This window comes from Indicator indicator, chromosome 3 (assembly GCF_027791375.1).
Source record: "Indicator indicator isolate 239-I01 chromosome 3, UM_Iind_1.1, whole genome shotgun sequence".
NCBI classification, from domain to species: domain Eukaryota; kingdom Metazoa; phylum Chordata; class Aves; order Piciformes; family Indicatoridae; genus Indicator; species Indicator indicator.
In genome coordinates, this window is record NC_072012.1 from 12,501,048 (window position 1) to 12,520,535 (window position 19,488).

Sequence of the window (19,488 nt, forward strand, 5' to 3'; positions counted from 1 at the left end):
TGTCCTGCACATTTCTGCTTCAAGCTGTCCTTCTCTTCAGCTCTGCTTTGTTGCATGGAGAAATGTCCTTAAGTGGATGAACATGGCTTGCTGAAATGCAGATGTTTGTTGTATCTCTCTCCTGCAGATAACTCCACAATACCCAGGACCTAATATCCTCCCTGTGGCACCATCAGCCAGTTGCTTCAGTTCAGGATCTAGTAAATATTGCAGCCCCAATGCTTTCTGCCTCATAGCACAGATTCTAATATTTAAAATATTTAAAGAAGCACTTGAAACAGAGGAAAGGGATTTAAAAGCTGTGTAGGTATGGTGCTGAGGAACATGGTTTAGTGGTGACCTGGCAGTGTGAAGTTAATGGTTGGACCCCTCATTGCTCTCTAAAACTATCTCAAAGGAGGTTGTGGTGAAGTGGGGGTTGGTCTCTTCTCCCTAGTATCAGCTGACAGAGAGAGGAAATGGCCCGAAATTGTGCCAGGGGAGTTTTAGGTTGGATATCAGGAAAAATTTCTTTAATGAGAAAGTTGTCAGGCATGGAACAGACATCCCTGGAGGTGTTCAAGAAATATGTGGACATGGCACTTCAGGACATGTTTTTTTTGCCACAGTGGTCTTAGGCTGATGGTTGGACTGGATGATCTTAGGAGTCTTTTCCAACCCAAACAACTCTATGTTTCTATACACGTGCAGCTAAACAATAGCACCACAGATATACAGAGAGACCTCTCCATGCAGTATTGGAGCTGGCATAGCTGACAGAGCATGTGGGTGACATTAGATCAGTAGGAACAATATCGTATTTTGCCTGTTTCAATGTCATTACCCCGTCTCTGTCAATGTTCCAAAATATAATAGAATTTGTTCAGCTGATTTATCCTGTAAACAAGAGATATTAGCCAGGCATATTTAGAGAGTGGGAGAGGCAGAGTGAGGGAGAGTGCAGAAGGGAATAATAAAAATGTGCTCTTCCTAATGAGGGAATGACCCAGCACTTATCAATGGGTTGGGGCCATTGGTTGGGATCCCATGCCAAGATACACAAGGCTGTGATTGTACTGGTGTCCCTGCTTCTGAGGACCGGCTGCAGCCTTCTGTTTGCCCAATCCTGCTTTCAAATGCAGGAAGAGTTTGAGCTTAATGGCTTCAACAAATTTATACGCAGCTGACACAAGTGCTCTGAATTCCTCAAGTGCTGAGATCTGCACAGATAGAGGCAGAAAGTGGGAGATTTTTCTTTTCAGGGTTTGAGTGATTTAGTTTGTTGTTTAAATTCATAGCCAGGGTTTCTTTAAATTCATTTTCAGTGAGATGATAGGACATCTGATACAGCTGTTGTTCTCCATGATGCAGGTGTTCTCCCTGATACAGATGTACACATCACCATTATTTATAGAATCACAGAGTGCTGGGAGTTGGAAGGGACCTCTAGAGATCAATCCACCCTGCTAAAGCAGGGTCACCCAAAGCGGGTTGCACCGCATTGCATTCAGGCAGATTTTGAAAGTCTCCAGAGAAGCAGACTCCACAACCTCTCTGGACAGCCTGCTCCAGGGCTCCAGTGCTCCAGTGCTCCAGCATCTTCACATGAAAGAAGATTTTAGTTACGTTCAAGTGAAACCTCCTGTCTTCCAGTTTGTACCTGTTGCTCCTTGTCCTTCCACTGGGCACCACTGAAAAGAGTCTGGCCTCATCCTCACGACCTCCACCATTCAGATGTTTACATGCATTTATAAGATCCCCTCTCAGTCTGCTCTTCTCCAGGATAAACAGCTTTTCTCAGCCTTTCCTCATCAGAGAGATGCTCCAATCCCATCAGCATCTTTGCAGCATCTGTTGGACTCTCCCCTGTAGTTCCCTGCCCCTCTTGAACTGGAGAGCCCAGAACAGGACACTACTATAGGTGCAGTCTCATCGGGGCAGAGTAGGGGGGAAGGATTCTCTCTTGACCTACTTACTGGCCACACTCTTAATGCACCCCAGAAGACCATTGGCCTTCTTCACCATGAGGGGGCATTGCTGGCTCTTGGTGAACTTGTCCACCATCACTCTCAGATCCCTCTCTGCAGAGCTTCTTTACAGCAGGTCAACCCCTCACCTGTACTGATGCAGGGGGTTATTCCTCCCCAGCTGCAGGTCTCTACTCTATACTTGCCTATTTGGTGAGCAATACCCGGGCCTTTAATACCCAGCCAAGCTCTATCCGTTTCACTGTGCTGAAGAACAACAGCACATAAATGTCCTTCAGTACAACACTTGGCCTACCTTTGCAGGGCCACAGTAAGGTTTAATTAATGCTTTTAAGCAGCTCTTGGGCAAAGGTGTTGCTTGCATGCAAAGCAGCCTTGTTGTTTGGTTTACAGAGCTGTGTTGGTGAGTGCAGCATTTTGCAGCCCAAAGGATAATTTTGTCTGTGTAACAAAATAATAATTACAGTAATTGTGATTCAGTGGAGAAGCTGTGGTGGTGATGGCATAGGGGAGGCAGCTGGACTCTATCCGGCAAGGTGCTGGTGTGCATCATTGGAATAGGAATAAGGGAGGCTTGGCAGCTGCCAGAAAGGCTCCACAAGTGCTTAACCATTCTGCTGCCAGCAAATATTGGGAGATAATGGGCCAGGCATATCGTCTTTGAGAGAGAGGAAAGGTGAGCAAGAGAAGGCTCCTGCACCTTTCAACATTGCATGCAACAGGCAGCAGTGATGTTGTTATGGACACCTTAGGAGAGCCCTGCAGTGCGGCAGTTGTTGTGTTCGACTGCTGAAGATGGAAATGAGAGTTGGTAGCTTGATGAAGGGAATGTCCTTTGTTAGGTCTCTCTGTGGATGGACATGCCTGAGATATAAACCCATGTTACAGCAAGGATGTTCAGGATTATAGGGTACAGCTGACAGAGGATAGAGCACCAGTCTCACACCTCATTCATCACTGCAGTTGATGTTTCCTGGAATTTATATAGAGAGCCTTTGGCCAATCATGGAAATGCAACATCCTTTAGGATAAAATGCAGCAGCCGACAAGCACTTCTCTCTCTCTGCCTGCACAGAAAATAACCTTTTTACTCAAGGTTTTCTCTCTCTGGGATTCTCATTCTCTATCCCAGTTACAGCAGCAGTGGGGGAAGTCAGTTCTACTGTGTTTCAGGTGCATAACACAGCTTTGCTACTGGAATATGTCCTTACAGGAGAGCTCTAGCAGCTTATTTGATCAATAGTTCACTTTTGAAAAATCCCTAAATGCTTATTTTCCCAACAGACCACGGTGGTTTCAAAGGCAGAGTCTCCATGCTCAATAATATCTTTTTTGGGGGGTGTGGAAATTTTTAAGTGAATTTTATAAAGCTCATGGAAAGCACCAAGCTGGGAGCCATGGAGATCACATTCCTCTCTTTATCCTTCAGTGCCTCATCCATACCATACTCCAGCTTTGGAGCCAGCAAGAGGAAGTTTACAGGACTGCAGAAGAATACAGCTTCCTTTTACAGTCACACTTGCTGCTCTTTAGGTCTCATCCATCCTAATTATTTGTAGTTACAGTTGTCACCTGTGAGAGGATGAACCTCAGTGGCCTGCAGGTCAAGGAAGGTACTCCTTTTCCTCTACTCTGCCCTAGTGAGGCCACATATGGACTATTGTGTCCAATGCTGGGCTCCCCAGTTCAAGGGAGACAGGGAAGTACTGGAGAGAGTCCAACAGAGACTGTGAAGATAATGAGGAGATAGGAGCATCTCTATGAAGAGGAAAGGCTGAGAGACCTGGAGCTGTTTAGCCTGGAGAAGAGCAGACTGAGAGGGGGATCCTCCTGATGCTCATCAATTTCTAAAGGTTAAGTGTCAAGAGGATGGGGCCAGACTCTTCAGTGGTGCTCAGTGATAAGACAAGGGGCAATAGGCACAAACTAGAACACAGGAGGTTTCATCTGAACATGAGGAGAAATTTCTTTCCCTTGAGGGTGCTGGAGCCGTGGAACAGGTTGCCAGGAGAAGTGGTGGAGTCCTCTTCTCTGGAGACTTTCAAAACCTACCTGGACTTAATCCTGTGCAACCGTCTCTGAGTGACCCTGCTTCAGCAGGGCTTTTGCTCTAGATGATCTGCCAACACCCACCATTCTGGGATTCAGTGACCACACTCCTTGGGGACCTGATTTTCACCCCAAGGCTTGCTATGCTAATGCTGAAGTTTGGAGTTGTAACATCAGAATTTTTTTTTGAGGGGATGGAAATGACATATGCAAAAGGGAGATTTGGCTGAAACTGATTGTGTTTGGGATGTGCGATGTGAAGACCTCCATAAACGGGAGTGTTTGCACTACATCAGTCTGACATGTTGCATTGCTGGTAGAGGAACTGTCCCTCTTCCTTGCCTATCTCTAATTAAGACACTTGAAATATCACTTCAGTTACAATATCCAAGCACAGAAATTGTAAATATCCCACTGAAAAATATCTCCAGCCTCTTCTGCACCTTGCCTTGTTTATTTTGACATAGTGTGACTGTTTCTCCTGGCAGACACCTGGAGGTGAAGTTGATTTAGTAGCTGAGGGATATGGTGAAGCTGGTATCAGTACACCATCTGCCAGGGACATAGATTCATTAACCTGGTGTTTCAGACTGGATCCTTAATTACACCATCATTTTTAACAGTAGAATCATAGAATGATAGAATCATAGAATGATAGAACCATACAATCAGAGAATCATAGAATGGTTTAGTTTGGAAGGGACTTTTCAAGGTCATCTAATCAAACACCCCTGCACTCAGCAGGGATATATTCAACTAGTTCAGGTTGTTCACAGCCCTGCCCAGCCCAGTCTGGAATGTTTCCAGTGACAGGGCATCTATTATCTCTCTGGGCAACCTGGGCAAGGGTTTCACACACTTCCTTAGATCTAGTGTGAATCTCCTTCTTTTGGGAGATTCTCCTTTAAGTACTGGAAGGCTGCAATGAAACCTCAGAGTCTTCTCTTCTCCAGGCTGAAGAACCCCAACTCTCTCAGCCTGTCTTTGTAGGAGAAGTGTTCAATCTCTCTGTTCATTTTTGTGTCCTACTCTGCCCTTGCTCCAACAGGTCCATGTCTCTCCTGTGCAGAAGACTCCAGAGCTGGACTCAGCACTGCAGGTGGGATCTCAGCAGAGCAGAGCAGAGTGGCAGAATCGCCTCCTTTCGCCTCCTTCCACCTCCTTCTGACCACTCCCATGCCAGTAGTAAGGCAACATGCATGGCAAAAGTGGAAACAAGAGCCTGAGAACAAGCCATGGGCTGAAAAGCATTTGTAGTTGCTGGTCACTAGGAAGCTATGGTCTCATCTCCAGGGTCTGCATGAGGAAATAAGAAATAAAAACTCAGAGCTAGTATTGCTTAAAGTTTGTAATATTGGCGTTTAGAAAAGTTTTAGGGGTTCACTAACCTACATCATAAACATCTTTGGGCACACTAATCATTCAGAAGGTCAGAACTTGGAGGATTCTAAGTTTATAGCAACATTTCTTATTGGTAATCGCCCAGCTCTACTGAGCAGAAGTCCTGGAGACTAAGGAAAGCTGCTGGTCTCTGTAAGAAAAGCAGCCTCCTCTTCAGGAAATTGCAAATTTTACGACATGGAGGTACATGGTATAGACTGTTGGGAAGTCGTATGCTCACGGTACAGCAGGAACATAAATGCATGTATACAAAGTCTGTATTACATTAAGATTCTTCAGCCCTTGGGAAACCTCACACCAGTCCTTCGACTGATCCTTTAACTACAGACAATATCTGTCCCAGTTTTAGCCAATCTGAGTAACTTTCCCTCCACTCTTCACATGGCCAGGAGGTCAAGAGAGGTGATTCTGCCACTCTGCTCTGCTCTGCTCTGGTGAGACTTCACCTGGAGTACTGTGTCCAGCTCTGGAGTCCTTAACACAGAAAGGATATGGACCTGCTGTAGCAGGTCCAGAGGAGGGCCACAAAGATTATCACAGGGCTGGAACACCTCTACTACAAAAAAAAAAGAGGCTGAGAGAGTTGGGTTTGTTCAGCCTGGAGAAGTGAAGGCTCCAGGGACACCTTATAGCGGCATTCCAATATCTGAAGTGGACCTACAAGAAAGCTGAGGAGGGACTGTTTAGAAGGGCTTGCAGTGATAGGATGAGGGTCAGTGGGTTTAAACTAGACTTAGGTTGGGCATCAGGAAGAAGTTCTTTACAATGAGTGGTAGAACACTAGAACAGGTTGCCCAGAGAAGTGGCAGAGGCTGCATCTCTGGAGACATTCAAGGTGTAACTTGGTGGGGCCCTGAGCAACCTGATCTAGTTGGACATATCCCTTCTTGTTGCAGGGAGGTTGGATATGATGACCTTCAAGGGTCTCTTCCAACCTGATGCATTCTACGATTTTGTGAATTCTTCCATTCCTGAATTATGTTTGAATGAAAATCTCTTAGCATAGTCAGTGCTATTTCCCCTTAACTGGTAAAGTTACTGTAACTGCACTATCATTTGCATATGGTGACATCTAATTGTGTGGTAGCCAATGCTGTGGTTGCACAAGTGAAAAGCAGTGTGCAATTACAATGTATTTCCAAACACTGTCTCTCCATTATATCACAGAGCAGCCTGGGGAAACACCAGTGGATATTTTTGTATGTCATCAGGCTGCAGGCTAACCACTGAAGAGTGGGTTGGTTGGTGATCTCTGCTATCTTTGGTTCATGACCCAAGGTTCCCATCTTTTCATCCACAAAATTTCACTGTGGCTTTGAATTGCAGATGAAAAAGTGGCTGACACACCATCAGGCTGTGCTGTTATTCAGTGTGACCTGGGCAGGATGGAGAGCTGGGTGAGCAGAAACCCAATGAAATTCAGTAAGAGCAAGTGTAGAGTCCTGCAACTCGGAAGGAATAACCCCCTGCACCAGTACAGGTTGGGTCTCCTGGGATGCATTAAGAGTGTAACCAGGAGGTTGAGAGAGGTTTTCCTCCCCCTTTACTCTGCCAAGGTGAGGCCTAATTGGGAATAATGTCCAGTTCTGGCTCGTCAGTTCAAGAAGCACAAGGAACTACCAGAAAGAGTTTAGTGGAGAGCCACTAAGATGATGAGAGGACTGAAACATCTACCTTATAAGGGAAGACTGAGAGAGCTGGGGCTGTTCAGACTGGAAAAGACCAGCCTGAAGGGATTTTATAAATGCATATAAACATCTAAAGGGTGGAGGTAATGAGGATGGGGCTGGGCTTTTCTCAGTGGTGCCCAGTGACAGGTAAAGGGGCAGCAGGTACAATCTGGAACACAGGAATTTTCACTTGAACTTAAGGAAAAAAATTCTTTCCTTTGAGGGTACTGGAGTAGGCTGCCTAGAGAGGTTGTGGAGTCTCATTCTCTGGAAACTCAAACCCTACTTAAACAAGTTCCTGTGCAACCTGATCTAGGTGTATCTGTGTTTGCAGGGGTGATGGATTAGATGTTCTCTGGAGGTTTCCTGCAGCCCCACCATTCTGTAACTGTGCAGTTCCTGACGGTGGGTTTTCTTAGGGCTTACATATCTCTAAAGTTTTAAGTATCTTACTGAGTAGGACACCCACCCACCCTCACTCTCACCCAGTCCTTGCTGTCAGTAAGCAAAGAAGATCTTGCAGTCAGATGATGGAAAAGACCTTGGACGTCTGCTTGCACAGACTCAGACGCATATTACTGTTGATTTCTTCTTGCTGTTGGCTCCTCCATCCTGCTGGCAGCACAGACAGACCTAACGTAAGCATTCCGTCCATCAGCTGGTGTAGCCAAGCCTGAGATAACAGCAGTGAGAAGCCAAGTACCTGCCACCATGTGAAGACAGGGCTGTTAGGTATTACCTGTAAATTAAAGGCGAGACTTGGCTATTGGGACAGGCGTTAACCCCAGTGAGTCTGTGGAATTGCTTTGGAGCCTGTGTGAGCCCCCCGAGCGTTTTGGTCATCTCAAGCAGTGCCACGGAAGGGCAGGTGTGCACATGGCACTCTGCACAGCTCGGGGGCAGCTGCCCTCCCCGAGCCTGCTGCCTTGCGGGTGAGGGGACGAGGGGAGCCTTCCGGGGAGCACAGGGGAGAGTGGGGCCTGAGAAAGCCAAACTCCCCCACTCCCACTGCCGCTCTGCTCCACTCTGCCTACTCTGCACAGCCCTTCACCGCTCTGTTCCCCTCGCTGCCTGCGTCCTGGAGAGAAGCCACATGGCACGGCCCAGCTTCACGTGGCCTGCAGCCCAGAGAAGGACCTGGGGGTTCTACTTGGCGGGCAACCGACTATGAGCCAGCAGTCTGCCCAGGGGGCCAAGAAAGCCAATGGCATCCTGGCTTGTGGCAGAAATGCTGTGTCCAGCAGGAGTAGGCAGATGATCATCCCCTTGTACTCAGCTCTGGTGAGGCCACACCTCGAGTATTGTGTCCAGTTTTGGGCACCTTAACCCAGGAGAGATGTGGAGGTGCTGGAGCCAGTGCAGAGGAGGGCTTGGAGAATAAATCTTATGAGGAGCAACTGAGGGAGCTGGGGCTGGTTAGTTTGGAAAAGAGGAGGCTGAGAGGAGATCTCATTGCTGTCTACAACTACCTGAAAGGACATTGTGGAGAAGCTGGTGCTGGTCTCTTCTCAGAGGTAATTAGTAATCGAACAAGAGGGAATGGCCTCAAGCTACAACTGGGTAGGTTTAGACTGGACATTAGGAAAAAAATATTCAGAGAAAGAGTGGTCAGGCATTGGAATGGACTGCCCAGGGAGGTGGTTGAGTCACCAAGCCTGAATGTGTTTAAAGGTCATTTGGATGTGGTGCTTGGGGATATGGTTTAGGGGTGAACTTTGTAGAGTAGGATTCTGGGTTGGACTTGGTGATCCTGAGGGTCCTTTCCAACCTGAGTGTTTCTGTGATGTGTGGCACGGCCCTGCTCCCCCGATGCTTCTCCTTGCAGTATGTGTGCCAGTGCAAAGAATCTTGGAACTGCTCCTGCGACATTTCTATGAGTTCAAACCAAGTGATATCCTTTCTCTTCAAAATATATTTTTCCCACTGCTTTTCCTTCCCATTTTCCCTCCGTTCCAGTCCAATCTAATAATCCCAGTTCATCAGCCATTTGGTGTCATTTTGCCTTTATTTACTCCAAGGCAGATATTTGAACCTTAGCATGAGCCCCCCACCCCCTGCTGACCAGGGATGATGCAGGATAACCAGGTCATGACAGCCTAATGAGTTCTCTGGAAAAAAGGCTCTGGTGTTTTGGTTGGGATAGAAGATTTCACCAGGGTGTAAACAAGGAGGAGCCAGGGATGACTAATCCTTTAGAGAAGCTTTTCCCAAATTATGGATTAGGTTGGATTTGATTATCAGGGGCTATTTCAGAGGCAAGGAGCTAAAGAGATGTTTATTATGAGCACTGTTTGCACTGGCCTCCCAGTATCTGGTGCTTCAGCCATTTGTGCAGTGCCAAAATGCTCACTTTGGCTTGGCAATCAGATGAGGACAGGGAAGGAGGTCTTGTAATTGGAGCTCTGACCCTTCTGCTGAGTTTGGAAGTTTTGGGGGGGGCTCAGCAAATCCCTGAGGGACTGAGCTAGCACCAGCCTTGCAAAACCCATCCTCTCCAGGAGGGCTTGGATGTGCTGATTATTTATTTGATAGGCTTAATCCTGGAGAATGCAAAAGCCTGCCAGAGTCCTTCTGCAAATCAGGCCTATTATTTTGCACATCCTTCCCGTTTCACTGGTGAACGTGACACTTGGCCATGGTGTCAGGGCTGCAGATGAACCCTCTGGTTGCCGATGCAGGGAGCAGTGACAGGAGCACACCACAGCCTGTCACCAGCTGGCTCTCCTCTGCACATCAAGCCCAAGATGGAGAGTCAGCTGGTGAGCCACGAGAGGGCATTTACCCCCTGGGAGCTGCCAATCATTCTCAGATGAAGATATTTTAGATATATAGAGCTCCTTACAAACCTGTGGTTAGCAGCTTTCCTGGGACAGAGGGTTGGTGAGCAATATTCCCTCTTTTGCAGGTGGGAACCTACTGTGTTGATCTGAGGGCTGGAAGCTCTCTGCTGTGAGGGCAGGCTGAGAGAGTGTTGTTCAGCCTGGAGAAGAGAAGGCTCCAAGGAGACCTTCTGGTGGCCTTTCAGGACTTAAAGGGGTCCTGTGAGAAAAATAGGAACAGACTTTTTAGCAGGGCCTGTTATGACAGGACAAGGAGCAATGGCTTCAAACTGGAGGAAGCTCAATTTAGATTAGACATGAGGAAGAAATTTTTCTGCAGGAGGGTGGTGAGGCACTGGAACAAGTTGCCCAGAGAAGCTGTGAAGGTTCCAACCTGGAAGCATTGAAAGCCAGGCATGCTGTTCTTAATAGGAGGTGTCCCTGCCCATGGCAGGGTCTTGGAGCTAGGTGTCCTTCAAGATGTTCTCATCTCAAAGCATTCTGCGATTCTATGGGCTGATGAACTGACTGACTCTGGTCCAGCATCTCAACTGCAAGGTCCTCCTTCCCTTCCAAGTTACCTACAGATTGTGCTGTGAATTTTTGGGTTTAAACTAGAATTTTTAGAATCGGTGATCCTATTTCTACCTTGTTAGATCTTCCCTTTGCTCCTCCTTGGTATCCCAGCTGGTGTGGCAGCAGCAGTGTTGCAAGCACAGTGAATTCATGTCCTCACCTTTGCTTTCATTCTGGAAAGTCGTTAACATGAAATTGCCAAGCAGAGAAGCTCCAGAGAGTTTAACGTGGCTACTTTATACTGCTGCTAGGAGTGTCTGGAATTGAAAATAAACCTGTGCTTGCAACTCCTGACCCTTTCATCATAAATCCAAACTTCCTTATGTGCTGAAGAAGATTACTGTATCTCTCTCTGTCTTTCCAAAGGCGTGTGTGCAGCTGAGAGCCACAGCTGCACAGAAGCTAGGTGATGTTTATTTGTAGGGTTTTGCTTGCTGGCATTTTTTTTTTTCTTTGCAGTAATGACCCAAATATGTTAAATGGAAATAGTTTTCAGGTGGTATGTGGCTTGCTGGCCTTGCTCCTAGCCTTGGGAGATGGTTGTCCACATTGCAAATAACAACTTGGAGACTGTTTCTCTGGCAGCCATGCAAGAGCATGTGAGTGAACATCGTGGCTTTATCTGCCCTCATATTACACTTTGAGTGTCCCAGAGGAGAGGGTGTGCTGTGGTGGTCCTAGATCTTGTCTGAACTGTGTCATATAAGAGAAAGTACTCATTTCACTCTGATGCTTGGATCATAGAATGGCTTGGGTTGGAAGACACATTTAAAGGTCATTTATAGTCCAACATTCCTGCAGTGAGCAGGAACATCCTCAACTACATCAGATTGCTCAGAGCCCCAAACAACCTGACCTGGAATGTTTCCAGGGACTGGGAATCTACCACATCTCTGGGCCAGTGTCTCACCACCCTCACTGTAAAAAAAAATATTTTTTGCTATATACTCTAAATTTCCCTTCTTTTGGTTTAAAACTGTTATCTCTTGTTCTATCACTACAGTCCATGCTAAAAAGTCTGTCCCATCTTTCTTGTAAGTTCTTCTGTAAATAACCTGAGGGAAATAAGATGAAATAAATGGGTTTAAATTTAGTTTTGTGTCTGTATGAGGGAAAACCATGACATCAGCCCCATTAAGGGTAGCTTTGAGTTCAGCTGGAGCTGAGCTCAGTCTGATGGAGGAGGAGCTAGCCTGTGACAATTGGATTAATTAAGCTTCAACAGATTGCAGATGTGTTAGATTAGCCACAGGTTCTTGTGATCAGTGTTGTGATTGCTGCGTCTATATCTGAGGGTCTGGCAGGAAGAGGAGAGCTTGTTCTGGCTGCACGAGCTTTGGTGTGTGCCTGTAGTGACCACAGAGGGTAGATAACACATCCTGGTTGTTGATGGAATAGGCTGCAGAGGCTCCTATATCCTTTCAACCATGCAGACTCAGACCTGCCTGGGGAGCAAACATTAGCAGCTTGTATTTCCTTGCCAGACAACAGAGGCGGCTCCTGCATGAGAGTTGAGGTCCTGGGTCATACAGGAAGGCAGACCAGATGATTCCATGGATCCTTTCTGGTCTCCACGTGCTTCAGATGGAGTAGCTGATTTTGGCAGGGGAGTGTGTGGGAGGTTGTGCTACACCAAGGAGGATGCCTTGGACTGTGCTACTTCTGTTTGACTGCTATGGTTTCACTGCTTGTTGGAGTAATTGCCTGTTGTTTGAGATGGAGCTTCACATGCTGCATTCCAGGTAAGATGTCTGCTGGCACTGTTAAGTTTTTCATCTTGGTGGTGAAGAAAGCTGTTACCTGTTTCGAGTTTTCTTCTAAACCCTAACAAAGCAGGACTTCCTTCCCATGATCCTCTTTGTGCCTTTTGTAGAAGGTTTGGGAATTTGTTGGTTTTCATCTGACATGATTCTTCTCTCACCTGGGCAGGCTGTCAGTTTGACTGAGACTCATACCCAATTTCTTTATAGCCTTGATATGTAGATAATATTAATTTGAGAGCTTTAGAGTTTCTGGTCAAACTGGGCCTGTATTCAAGAGCTGGGTTCTTCTAACATACTATATCCATAGGGTAATTCAAGTTGGAAGGGACCTCAACAGGTCATATAGCCTAACCTTTAAACCTCCTGTTTAAAGCATGATACATCTTAATGTTACATAGTTAGGGTGAGTGAATCATCTGGAGTCCTTTTGTTGGCTCTATGGAAGGTGCATTACAAGTTTGTCAGAGAACAAGCAATCCAGCCATACTTCCTTTCTGTTGATTATGGAGGTGGTTTAGGTGACCAGTGCAAGCTACTGATAAAGATTTCATATGGCTAGAGCTAAGTGAGATGGATCCCACATCAGGTGATGTGTAGGGCAGTGAAATTGTTAACAGAAAACTCGTTACACTGCATCAGACCACCATGCTGCTCCTTTCATTAGCTGATCTCTGACAACATCTCATGTTTTGCAGAAAGATCTGAGTAGCATTGCTCCTTCAAACACATGTGTACTCTCTGAGTGATCATGCTGCAGCTTTTCCATCCTGACCTATGTAATGAAGCTCAATGTGTCCTCGTTATCCACAGAAACCACCAGTTTTTGCAAGTCATGCTTCTAGCAGGGGGATTCTGCCCGTCTGAAGTGTGGTTGCTAGCTTGGTGGTACCAGACCTCAGATGAATTTGGCCTTTGGCTGTGGGATGCAGATTTACTTTAGACTTTGTGCTGGCATCATAAACTAGCCACATCCTGTTCTCAGGTCATGGAGGCTGTTGATCTGATCAGTAATTGCACTTTGAGCTGGTGTGTTAGCCCCAAAAGGGCAATCCACAAACACTAATGACTCTTGTAGACCAGAGCTCAGGCTAGCTGTTCTTTACTAATGGCTATTTGACTTCCTCCTAGGTTTGGTGTGTTTATAAATACATTTAGGATGCATTATTTGCTATTCAGTAAAACCATCTGTAATTATTCCCTGTAATTGCTGGGTGAGGATAAAATGAATCCACTATCAGGCTTTTACTGCTGGTGAACTCAAGTAAGGAGCAGTATGTGTTCTAGCCATGCTTCCAGGAAGATGTGAGCTCAGAAAACAAACCTTCTTGTACAACTAATTATTGTCTTTCTAGGTCTTACTTCAGCAGAACATTTTAGGTGGATGCTTAACTTAAAATCTGTGAATGAGGCTAATAAAGTTTAAATGATTTGGTGCTTTTTCTACTCTGGTTTTGGGGGCTTTGACTTATTCTGTAGAGATCTTCTTACTGGCAACCTGTGTAAGCCTCATCTTCTATGAGCTTTTTTTCCCTGTAGGCTGCCCAGAGAGGTGGTTGAATCTCCTTCTCTGGAGAGATTCTAAACCCACCTGGACACATTCCTGTGCAGCCTGTTGAGGGTGTCCCTGCTTTAGCAGGGGGGTTGGACGAGGTGATCTCCAGAGGTCCCTTCCAACCACCACCATTCTGTGATAACTAGACATGATGGGCCTAGGACACAGGAATGGGAATGTGTGCAGTCACCCTCTATAGTGTTTAATCCTTATCCTGATCCCTACTGCAGATTTGGTCTGGACTGATCATCTCCCTGCCAGACAATGCTTGGACATGTTTTAGGAAACTATAATTTCCAAGATACAGCGTAAATGGTGCTACGGGATTTGAGGGTAGGAGAGAGGAGTGGTTATCTAGTTCTCGTAGATATGAGTCCTACTGTTGGAACTCGGGGACAGAGGTTGAGCCAGGGTCTGTTTTATTTTCTAGTGCAGATTTAGCTCAGTGGTTCTTATTCTGGATCCCATGGGGATAATGTGCACACATTTTTGACAGACCTGGATACTTAAGACGTTTTCAGCAGACTTTGTCTTTGATTGCTGGGTCCTGACTGGTAAAACTCACTGGTAAAGCAGTAGGAAAAATGCTGAATGTAATATATTCTGCTGGGCTGTCGTTCAAGAGAAGTTTCCAGTTCTCCTGGCTCTAACTCATCATGCAACTTGGGACAAATTCTTTCCACCTCTATTTCTGCAATCCTGCCTTTGTCATTGATTTGTTATCCCAGATGAATTATGGGCATGTTATGCAATGGTGTCCCTGGATGGATGGATTCTTCCCAAATGGCCTCATGTTTTTTACATCATTCTTTTTTTGTGTGTTTACAGTTGTTAACAATTGATGACAATTTTTGTGGCCTGGATATGAATGCCCCCTTGGGAGTATCATCCATGGTACGAGGACTCCCTATTTTTACTGAGGATGGAGACAGAATGACATCTGTGATTGCTTACGTCTACAAGAACCATTCCCTGGCTTTTGTGGGCACTAAGAGTGGGAAGCTCAAGAAGGTAAGACCTAATCTTTTCCTCTAACTCAGGTTTTCCTGTTCTTATGGAGATTTACTGTGTTGCATTGTGTGAGCATGGTCCTTACCTCATGGTACATCACCTATTTTGAAGATAGAAAATGTTTTAGTTAGCAGAAAGCTTTGTTTCATCCTTGAGCTGATGTGAAAAAAGATAAAATCCTTCCTCCACATAGTTCATCAGCAGATGAATGTTTCTGAAGTCAAACCACAGACCCAGCCACAGACAGATTTGATGCAGTTTGTATCCAACTGGTTGTTTTGTTTTTTTTTTCCTGTGTGTGTTCACACCATCTGTAATGAAGTAGCTGATCACAGGGCATCTGTGCATGCTGGGGAGAAACTGATTGTGGCTGAAGTTTGTCATGAAACAGGATGCATCCTCTGGAGATCTTTCTTCAGAGCAATGTGACTAGACTGTGATTTCACCACAAGCCCAACACGGGATTAGAGGTTGCTTGTTTAGGTCAGGGCTGGGTGCTTGTACTGAAGGGAGAGAGTTTCCATCAAAAGAAGGCTCTGTCTTGACTGATTATGAACATTGTTTATGGCTGATGCTGCAAAACCCCAAATACAATGAAGAGTTTATTTATGTTCCTTGCTGTACGTTCTCACTACATCTGTTTCATGGCTGTAGCTCTGTAGTTTGCCATCTAAGATAACAGTGGAGAGGCTTGAGAGGTGGAAGCTGGGAATCATCTACCTGTAGTTTTCTCAAGGCAGGAAGAGATATTAGAAGTGACCTTATCGTGCTAATGATGGATATCACCTCTATTTCAACCTCCATTTGCCAGTCTGGCAATGCTTTTCTGAATATTCAGCCCAAGAGTGTTGCAAAATACTATGTGTGCAAGGAGACTGTGGCTTTGCTGTAATAATGGAGTTGGGTGAGGTGCTGGGAAGGGAGAAAACTTCCAAGTTGGGGAGAGGAAGAAGGTGCTGTGATCTGTTATGGCTTATGTATAAGGTGGGCAGAGCAGGTGGGGGACGGAAGGGATTTATTTGCTCACAGATGCTTAAGAAAGGTCTGAAATCTCTAGTTTTGTTCCTCTACCTGTGTTTTCACTTAATCAGGGTTGTAAATTCAGATGGCATTGAGGTCTGCAAAGGAAACAGGATCCTGCCCACTGGCAAATGTCTCTGGCTTTTGTTTGACAGAGTGAAGGTTGTTGATGCTTTGGAAAAGAGAATGTTTTGGTCATTTTTTTAAACAATCTACTCAAACATGGAGAAAAAGCCAAATTATTTTTTTAAACAGTCATAATAAACATAATCTCCTCCCCTGACTAATTAGGTTTTGCTTCCCTGTGGTCTGTGATATCATAATAAACTGTTCAGTTCTTCAATCAGTCTCTTTTGGAGGTGGGGGGAATTAAGTAGTTGAGATTTGAATGGTAAATATTCAAAAGACCTAAACAGTTCAGAATGCTGCTTCCCTGCATGCACAAATGTTTGTTTTTTTTTTTTTTTTTTTTTGGCTTCAAGAGAGGCAAACTCAGCCACAGGTTTGGCTTTTTCTTTGCAGGTCACATTGCAGAATCCAAGATCTGATTCATTTTAATAAGGGGAAAATACAGAAAGCTTTTAGTCCTTTATGGAGTGTGGTTGAGAGCAGGGACAGCCTTATAGGGTAAAGAATGAGAAGAGGGGAGCTGAATGGGCTGATGTAATTTGAGAAAGCTTCATTTTATTCCCTTTTCCTAATGTGCTGAATATTCCGGCAGTGGTAGTTCCTGCTTTGGGTCTGTGTGTCAGAACAGAGCTATAGATCCAGGCTGAACTCTTTCTTGGTTCAGTAAGTCTTCACCAGAGAGGCAGAATGCAGAACAGGGCTCCCCTGAGCACATGTGATTGTTTTGAACCAGTTGATACAGGCTCCTGGAAATCTGCAGGTTCAGCCCCATCCCTGCTATGACTTCTACAATCTGATCTCCTCCATGCTCTGCCCTCTTTCAGGGCTCCTGAGGGTATCTGAGCACAGGACACCAACCTGTTTTCCCTCTGAGAGCCCCACAAGGCCAGTTTGGCACTCAGGATTTTCACTTGATGGTCCTTGTCTCCTGCCAAGATGTCATGGGCCTTTGAAAGCTTTGGAAGTTTTCCACCTTGGTTCATCAATCAGTTGCTTTTGAAGAGGAAGAATGGGAAGTACTTCACTGATACTGCAACACCAGAATAACCCATTACGTTAGCATGAAGTTTGATTTAAGTTTAAAAAAAAAAAAAAAAGCCCATGGATAATTTGGAATAAGCTTTGTAGGAGGTGAGACTTCATGTGCCAGTGGACAAAGCCAGGAGCTGCTTTTTTTTATTGCATGCCTGGTCTTACCATGCATGCTATGTGCTGTTGTTTCTCCTGGTGCAGTGTAGCTGCTTGGTCAAGGCACACTGAAGTGCTATGGATAGCATGAAGAGAGGAGTTACGAGATTATCTTCAAGATAACAGCATCTACTTAGTTTTTGGAAGACTTGCTGAAAATAACTTGGCCTCAAGTTACATCAGGGGAGGTTTAGGTTGGATATTAGGAAAAAATTCTTCACTGGAAGGATTGTCAAGCCCTGGAACAGGCTGCCCAGGGAAGTGGTGGAGTCCTTATCCCTGGAGGGATTTGAAAGATGTGTAGATGTGGTGATGAGGGATGTGGTTTAGTGGTGACTTGGCAGTGCTGGGTCAATGGTTGGACTTGATGATCTGAAAGCTCTTTTCCAGCCAAAATGATTCTACAGTTCTAATCACAAGACAGTTTTGGAAAGACTTTCCTTATTTTTTTCTGCAGTTTAAGTCTTTTTCTCTGTGTGTATTTTTATCCAGAAGTGGCAGACTGTGTGTCAGGTTTTGATGTATTCAATCCATGAATACTCTGGAAAGTACCCACAGTCATAAAGCAATATCTGTTAGTTGATACACAAATGTCACATATGTCAAAGAAATTTATCCAGTGGCACACACAACTGAAATAAAATATTGTGCATTACAGGAATATATCATTAAAATGAAAACTAGCAGCGTATCGGGAATCTGCTTGTGTAACCAAGACAACAAAGAGAGAAAGAAAAGGAAAAACCAAGATTGAGATAGGGTAGGAAAAGAGTGACTGAAACAGAATGACAAGGTTAGCCTCAGCTATTTCACTGCCTCAGGCAAAATGCATTTTGCAACCCTCACTCGTTCACACAGCTACATGTGCAAGCCAACAGGGAGGCACTGAATAATGTGCTGCAGAAATGCTGGTTTGTCCACAGCGTAGCCTGGCCCAGCAGAATGACGATAGAAAAAGGATAAAATTGCAGAGCTAGGGAAAAAGAAAATTACCCTGTCCAAATCTCAAGTACATAAACCAATGTCCTTGGATTAAAGGCCTGATGGGTGCTGGTGGTATCTTGGGGATGGAGTGGATGTGGGTGCTAAGGGAGATGGTTTAGCACCAGACTTGGTATTATAGAATGGTTAGATGATGGCTGGACCTGAAGATCTTTAAGATCTTTTCCAACCAAAACAGTTCTATCATCCTATGACTACATCAAACAGCTAAACTAGATGGATCAGATAAGATGGAAAACCAGTTCCTGATCGCTTGTGGTTGTTTAAGATTTTGTGGTAATTTAAAATAAGAAACATTTCACCTTGCAAGTGCTTTGGTCAGGTTCCAATATCTGTAATTACCTTCTGGCTGGGCAGCCCGTGGTCTTCCCCTGTGCCTTTCATTGCAGAGTGACCTCCTTCATACAGTAGGAAGTACTTTGAACAAAACCTGTGGCTGGAAGTCAGTTGGCACCCTGTGTCTTTTTAGTGATTGTTTTCAGGAGATATGAAAGCCTTGCTGGAGTTTAGTGAGGGTCTAGTTTGTTTCTCTACAAACAGCACAGTAAACTGTCAGGATTCACCTCTCTGCTGTGAGGACAGGCTGAGAGAGTTGGCATTGTTCAGTCTGGAAAGGAGAGGACTCCAGGGGGACCTTCTTGTGGCCTTAAAGAGCTTGAGGGGGGAGGTCTGTGGGAAAGCTGGGGAGGGACTTGATGAAGTAATGCTATGGCAGGATGAGGGATGATGGTTTTAAACTAAAAGAGGGAGGTTTGTGTGAGATGGAAGGAAGAATTTTGTTATGCTGAGGGTGATGAAACACTGACCCTGTTTTCTCAGAGAAGTGATAGATGTCCCTGGACCCACTGCAGATCAGGTTGTTTAGGGCTCTGAGCAACCTGATCTAGTTGCAGATGTCCCATCTAACTACAGGGGAGTTGGACTAGATGATCTTTAGTAGTCTTTTCAACCCAATCAGCCTATGATCAATCTAGGAACAGGTGTTATTGAGTATGTGCTTTCTACAAACTCTTCCGCTGTAAAACAGCCAGGTGCTGAAATCCACTGCTTTCCTTTGCACACTCATTACATGCTTGACTCTTCACTTTGGTGATATGAGAGAGATGGAAATATACCCATGGAGGTGCTTTGCATGGTTCTGTACGCTGCTTCTGGATTTTTTTCTTAGTGTGTCCAGTCAAATTATGTGCCACTAATACCTGTCATCACTAAGGGAGCATAGCAGTATTCTGTATTCTTTGTATTCCTCCTTCCCTAGGCATTTAATTTATGGGTCATTGCTCTTGCACAGATAGTTTCCACTCAAAGACATCTAGATATTATTTAGTGTGTTTCAATGCA

General features: G+C 45.1%; 1 protein-coding gene across 1 annotated transcript in view; it reads left to right on the top strand.

The window, feature by feature from the left end:
- PLXNA4 (plexin A4) overlaps nt 1-19,488 on the top strand; it is a 497,373-nt gene that overhangs the window by 12,338 nt on the left and 465,547 nt on the right. The window contains exon 2 of the mRNA XM_054399894.1: nt 14,626-14,808. Coding sequence (XP_054255869.1) covers nt 14,626-14,808 — 183 coding nt within the window. The remainder of the gene's footprint in view (nt 1-14,625; nt 14,809-19,488) is intronic.